At 38.3% G+C, this 7,213-nt stretch overlaps 1 protein-coding gene across 1 annotated transcript in view; it reads left to right on the top strand.

Annotated features, from left to right (window-relative positions):
- The first annotated feature begins 1,367 nt into the window (after window positions 1–1,367).
- ATP9B (ATPase phospholipid transporting 9B (putative)) overlaps window positions 1,368–7,213 on the top strand; it is a 172,587-nt gene continuing 166,741 nt past the window's right edge. Inside the window, exon 1 of the mRNA XM_063299021.1 lies at window positions 1,368–1,511. Within this exon, the coding sequence (XP_063155091.1) occupies window positions 1,417–1,511 (95 nt within the window). The 5' untranslated portion in view covers window positions 1,368–1,416. The remainder of the gene's footprint in view (window positions 1,512–7,213) is intronic.

The following is a 7,213-nucleotide window of genomic DNA, read 5'->3' as shown; positions in this document are numbered from 1 at the left end:
CATCACCATCTTGCTGCCATATCAGCTGTGGCTCTTTGCATTACTGTACTTTTGTTTACCCTGGCATTAAACAAAGCATGTTCCCTCCATGCCACACACACACAAATACCAAGACACTGTCATATCTTGTGATGTAAGACATGAATGCACAACTATATTAGGGCCAAGGGCAGGGTGTGGGTCTGGGAATATGTATCAATGTATCCAAAGAAAATATGTGCAAAACCAAAATATAAATGTTTTTTTCTTAAATATCATTTTTGTTTTGTTTCTCCCGATCTTACTTCTAAATACTTACTTTGTCCTAAATTTAATTTTATTTTACTTATCAACAATTGCACAAAAAGCTTTAGAGGGTCCTGGGGAGTGAGAAGAGTTTAATGCCCCCTCTCATAATTTTCCCTCAAATGACATACAACATGCAATAATAAAATAATGCCTCAATAATTAGTTTGGTGAGATACAAAGTTTATCCAAGAGCATCTCTTGCCAGTGCCAGTTCAGAATATGTGGCTTATTCACTTGACTGGGAACTGTCTTACTGCATTTTATTTCCCCTCTCGGAAGAAATCTACGCTATGCAAATTATACTGACGACCACATGCATTATAATAGAAATCTTCTCACATCCCTATCCTACAAAGCTTGCTAATGTTAGTGTGCATTGAAGAAAAGGGTGGGGAGATAACACAGTCTCCGAAATCTCATACTACAAACTGAATCGTGCTTAAAAGCATTGTTTACCACTTAGCTTTCGACTAAACGCGCGCAGGAACGCAGTGTAAATGTCCGATTCCCCCTGGATGACCACTGGAAAGTTTATTACTCATTTTTTTAAAAAATACACACCACCAACTTCCTTGGCGACTTACGAGGTACAGTGAAAATCTGGCTAATTATATAAAACACAAAAATAAAATAGCTACTTTAAAAAGCCTGGGAAAATAGTTTTTGAACCCCCTCCTCATCTGTAATATGTTGCCACTATTTCTCAGAAACAGCGCAGGAGAGCAGACCTCCTCCATACATGCTTTACATGATTTCCCGATCGCTCGGACTTTCGGTTTCCCTTCGCTCCTGCGTCTTCCGCGCTGTTCCTCGTACGCCTTGCAGTCCCTTTGCACACTCGCGCGAGCTCCTCATCCACCTGGTCTCTGGGAGAAAGCACGAACGTTCCTCAAAAGCTGATTGGTCACGACACTCTACCCGCTTTCCACTGTACCCTCGCCCCCGTCGCTCCCTCCCCTTCTTCCCCTTTTCTCCTCTCTCTTTGCCTTGCCCGGCATCGACTGTTGACTACGTCACCGGCGCATTACGCGGCGCCGTGACGTCAAGGGGCGTCGACGATGACGATTCAATCCCTCCGGCTGAGGGCGGGGGAAAGAATGAGTGAGAGATAGGGGGTTGGGAAGAAAGATGGCGGATCAAATCCCTCTGCACCCGGTACCGCGCAGCACCCAACGGAGGGCGGCTTATTACACCAAAGCCTCAGCCGCGCAGAGGCATAACAGGTACCGACTGGAAGGAACATGAACGGAAAGGGAAGGAGAAGTCATGGGGAAGTGGTTGTCAAGGGATACCTGGGGGGAGGGGAAGGGGGAGGGGGAGGGTGGACCGTGGGCACAGACCAACTTGAGTGGGGCGAGCAGCTGCTGCTTTTCTCCTTCCACCCGTCGAGGCGTGAAATGTTTCTTCTCTCTGCCAGGAGGCCAGGACCTGGATCATTGTAACTCTCTAGGCCTTTGGACAGCTGCGTCTGAGCAGCTTGCTTTGTTTGGACATCGGCAGAATTGTCCCATCTGTCAGGAGAGAAGTTCTTGCTTTTCCTGTCACGGCAGTCCGCCCTTTGTTAAATTTGCAGGTGTCCCTCTCAGCCCCTGCGTCCTCCACTCTTCTGCAGGACCTATGCTCAACCCCAGAGCCACCTTTCAAATCTAGAGCTTCCTTGAACTTAGGAAGATGATAAAAATAATAAAAATACTTTTACACTGGCCCAGAAGCTTCTCACTGCCAATGCCCTTTGGGTTTTGAGGGGAAAAAGTTTGAGGTACAGTGTGTTGTTCCTGATAAGGAAGTAGTTCTTGCTACTTTCCCTTTAGAAAGAAGTGTGGTGAGGACCAGATGATTTACAGTGGTCTCTGCCCCAAAGGTATCAGATGAGAAGAGCAAAAGCTGTGCCTACCAGAAGGTGCTAGGAGTCAAGCCATATCATTTACCCTTAAGGAGATTGCTTTCTAAAGAGAGAGTGTACAAAATTGCAGTGCATTAGTGCAGTATGGGATTCACCCATTCTGCATTTGCCTTATTGTACAGAGAATTTATTTGTCTTAGTGATTCCTATCTTTCTCTGTGGAATTAGGGCTGCTTGCAGGAGAAAGATGTTTAACTCATATCCCAGATACTGATTTTGCAAGTAGACATTTTTTACAAAACTTTAGCCCAATTCCAAAACAAGAGACATGGAAGATGGGTTGGCAGCATGTTTCCAGGAAAGAATTACTGGGAACAATTGAAACTTCTTCTGTTAAGAATGCATATTTTGTCAAAAGTGGTTTTGTTGTAATTATGCCTTTAGAAACACATGTGGTATTTGTAAAGCCACTAGAAGATTTCTTTCTTACTTTCTAAAAACAAAGTTATCCATCACTGCACAAAAAGATAAGACCAGGAGTCCACATGTTTGACTTGCTTTGATAGCTAATCAAAATTTGTGCTTGAAGTAGACAGCATTTTTCCTTGACTAAGGTTGTTGATACAGCTGAAGCTGAAACATTTTAAGCTTGGGTCAAAGTTTCTGTGATGCCAAGGTTTTAATTGCTCTTCCTGGCATTTATGTAGATGAATAGGGATTGCAGCACCATTAGATTATTAGACAAAAACAATTGAATGGAATTTCTGTTTGGTTTACCAAACATATGGGAACAGTTCTTGAAACTGCTTCTATTTGTTACTGGAATATATTATTGTATTTACACATTTAATGTAACAACTATAAATTTATAACTGACATATAACCACAGATTTTGAGGTTAGTTTAAAAAGTATAAGTAAAAAAAGAGTACTGTGGAAAGAAATCAGGGTTCCTAACTGGGCCGTATTTTTCCAGTGGCATATGTCTTAGTGACAAATACATGGCAGGGAGGAGCCCTTGCTGCTCACAGGGTCCAGCTGTTACAGGCCATACATGGATCATCAGTCTTTTGCAGATGATGTAATAATAAAATGGGTGACTTCTGCTTTACTAGTCTTGAACCAGGCTGTGTTCATCATTTGTACCCCCTCGATGCTCCCCCATGGATGACAGTGTTGTTTTCTAATTGCATTTGTTGCCTAACAAATAGCTTCTAAAACAGAGAGTTGGAAGCAACCTCTGATAAAATAAAAAGAAGTACAATTAGAAAATAATCAGGAATCACTGATTGGAACATTCTAAATGTGAGAAAAAGAGACTATATTCATAATTTAGATAGTGAAGAACCATCTTTAGATCATAGGCTTTGTAGGCTGCTATTTCAGGGCTATGAAATGAATTATTATGAGAGAAACTTTAGAGAACTCTTAGTACTGTATCTCCAATATGAATACTTCTGTAAGACTATATACAAGATCTTAATTGCCTGAGTACTTTTTTTAAAAGGGAAATTCTTGATGGCATTAGAGCTACCAAAATGTATTAAAAATATTTGGATGAATCACATCTTATTCTAAAGCAGAGATATGGCATTCTGACATTGTTATCAAGGTATTTATGTGTGGAGATGCAGCTAATATGATTCCAGATTTAGTTATTCATATTATTTCATACCGTAAGCTTTAACAGCATTGATCAAACTCCATGCTTTTGATTGGCTGAGGATGTGATGTGTTATTGGCTTTAACAATAGAGATTTAAATATATCACTATGTTTTTTAAAAGTAGAATAATAGAGAATTGGAAAAGGCTATTTAGAATATCAAATCCAAAATCCCGTTCCACTCAGAAAACTAAATTAAAACATTTACAGCTCTCCAGTCTCTACCTGAACTTATCCAGTGAAGGGTTGCCCTCTGGGTACTTTGTTTCCCTTTGTCTAACTGCTCATAAAATTAGGAAGTTTTTCTTAATATTCAACCACCAGAATCTGCCTTTCTGTAAGTAAAGGTCATTATTTTGTGATGAGAAAGAATAGGTCCTGGCTTTCTTCTCTGTGATAGCAGTTGAAGTTTTTGAGGACTGCTGTTATATCCTATCTCTGTCTTCATTTCTCAACACAAAACCTACCCATTTTCATCAATCTCTCACCATAGCACTTGTTGCCAACTGACAGCTTAAAAAGGATTTTGTAAATTTTAGTTACTGTTAGTGTAGCTCTCTGATTTTGACAATGTGTTTATATCTTACCTTGTACAGTAGTTAGACTAGGAACTACATATTCCTAAAATGTCCTAAATATTATGCCATACAATTGAAGGAGATGTATTTAACTTACCTGTCTGTGGGTTACAAATTTTACTGTGGGTTTGCAATAATAAAGAAATAACGACTTCCAGAAAGGTACTATATGATAAACCTTTCTATATTAGTATAAACTTTATTAATAAACTATTGTTAACAGTTCTTGAAAGATTCCTCTACTAAATTCCTTGAATTTTAGTGATGAACAGTAGCTATTTGGTATTGCAATCAGAACAATATTGCCTATATTTGTCATGTTTTAACTATGTGTTTGGAGGAAAATACTATTAAAGAAACAAGGACTATGTTTTCCATATTGACTGATCTGCGTATTATACTGTATGTACTGTTCTAGTATGCACTGTCAAATCAGTTAGCCAAATTGCCTATATCTCATAAAATTGTCCCATGTTAAAACAGAATACTTCAGAATATATGCCCAGTAACTTTTTTATGGCCAGGGATTTTAGAAGGAAAGAAAAACCGCTTTTCATTGTCATTACTGATCTTCTAATTGAGGAACTCCTGATAAACTTTCAAGGTTCCTTAGAACATGATTGCAAAATTACTGAGCTAACTGTTGTGCTTAGTTATGCATTGGCTTTCTGAGATAAGAGTTAATGCATACTGTAATTGAGAGTCAAATCCTATGTTTCAGTTGTTTTGTATAAACCTGAGATCCTTGCAGATCTTTCTGAAAAGCCATTATTTTCCCTTCTTTGACAAGCCCAAGTATAGCACACTAAACATTTATTTTAAAAATCAAGATGAAAAAGAATAGAAAATGACACTCATTTATTTTTCTTCCAAAGAGATCTTCTCCAGGAATTGTCTTTCTCTGGAATAGTCTTCTTTACAACTGAATTGAGTATTTTTCTTCTTAGCCTGCAAGGTTGGTGCAATATAGCTTTCTAAAGTGGGGATGACGAATATATTTGAGAGATAAGGCAGTTACTGGGTTTGGGGATGGAAAATAACTATAGAGATTGTCACACAAGGGGAAATAACTAGGTTGTTGTTCTAGAACAGAGGAAAAAGACTATGAAGAAAGCAACCAGTACATGGAGAGGAATAGAAGTTAAACTAAACTGAGAGGGACTGAAACTAGGACAGCTTGCTATTTGAGTGCTCCTCTGTCATTCCACTAATCAGATCTATATTATTCCCAGAGAAGGCAATTCAAAACTAGGAAAGCAATTGATTGCCAAAAATCTACTACATGTTTTTCTGACAATGTAATTAAACTGTGATAAAACTTCCTTTCTTATGATCATTCTTGCCTATTTTTTTTTAATCTACTTAACCATTTGACAAGTGGATTTATTGAAGACTATGCAATCTACATTTTAACTAACTTGAATTGAATAACACTTGATAATTTGACCAGCATTCCATTTTAAAATTATTGATTTATTAGATTTATATCACACTTCCATTTTGTGCAACTCAAGGGAGCATATATAATGCTGCCCCTTCCTATTTTCCTCATAACAAGAATCCTGTGAGGTGTGTTGGGATGAGTGTGTGTGACTGGGCCAAAGTCACCTAGCTGGCTTCTGTGCCTAAGGGAGAACCAGAACTCACTTTCTCCTGGTTTCCAGTCCTTACTCACTATGTCAAACTGGCTCCCCACAAAGCAAGTAGATTTTGTTGATTTTTCTAAACCATTCAACATACTTTGGTATTATCAACCTGGTATAATTATCAATAGTTAGATACTGGAGGTATTATGGAGAAGCAATTCCATGCCTACTAGGGTTATCAGTTCCCAAAAATGGGGCTGTGGGATTATTTCTCTAACAAATGGCTGATATGCTATAGTTCTACAGGGTTCAATTTTGCACTGTATGCTGTTTAAGATTTACATGAAATAGGTGTGGGAAATAATCTGGAAATGTGGGCTTGACTGTCACCATAGTGCAGGTGACATTCAGCTGTATTACCTTTTTTTAAAAATGGAATCTAGCTGAGACACAGGTTTTTTTCTAAATCAGTATGTGAGTATAAAAAATGAATTTGGTCAAGACAAGCAAAATGTTGTTAATGGATGGTTTGTTTGCCCACCTAAGAATATTGAGAATATCAGCTAATTCTTGACAATGTTAGGTTGATTCATGGAGCCAGCATTCACCATGACTCCCATTGCAATTATTTATTTTAAATTATTTCTGAGTTCATTGAAAAAGTAATCCTGATGGAGCATAAAAAATAAAACAGCATAAAATAGAACAAAACCATGAAAAAATATTGATAAAAGCATGTATACAGTAATATTGATACAGTATAGCCTTGCTTCAGTTGAAAAATTAACTCCTGGTGACATCATGGACACATCCAACCTTATCAAAGTGATTTACCATTGCTCTTTTCTGGGATGCCTATAGGCCTGGTATTTCCTGGGATGCCATCCAAATAATAACTGGGTCTGACTTTGGTCAGTCATCTAGCTGGGAAAATATTGATAACAAACCTACAAATTCACAACACTGTAATGTCTCTTGAACAAAAAGATGCATATTCAGGAAACACTGAACCCATAATACAGAGACTTTAACAGCCACTTCCTCAGGAAGTGCAGGGGGGAGAGTTTACAATGACAAAAGCAGTATTGCAGCATTGCAACGGAAATCCCAACCCTTTTGAATGTGCATTGCAATATTGCACACACATGCAGAAGAGATGGAGGTTGCATGTGTGATACTGCTTCTGTCATTTTGATAAAAGCAGTAGGATCCTGTAAAATATTAGAAAGAATGGAATTTTAAAATTAGGGACAGC

This window comes from Candoia aspera, chromosome 3 (assembly GCF_035149785.1).
Source record: "Candoia aspera isolate rCanAsp1 chromosome 3, rCanAsp1.hap2, whole genome shotgun sequence".
In the NCBI taxonomy this organism is placed as follows: Eukaryota; Metazoa; Chordata; class Lepidosauria; order Squamata; family Boidae; genus Candoia; species Candoia aspera.
Note: the sequence above shows the minus strand (reverse complement) of the source record. Positions and strands in the feature narration are given on the sequence as shown.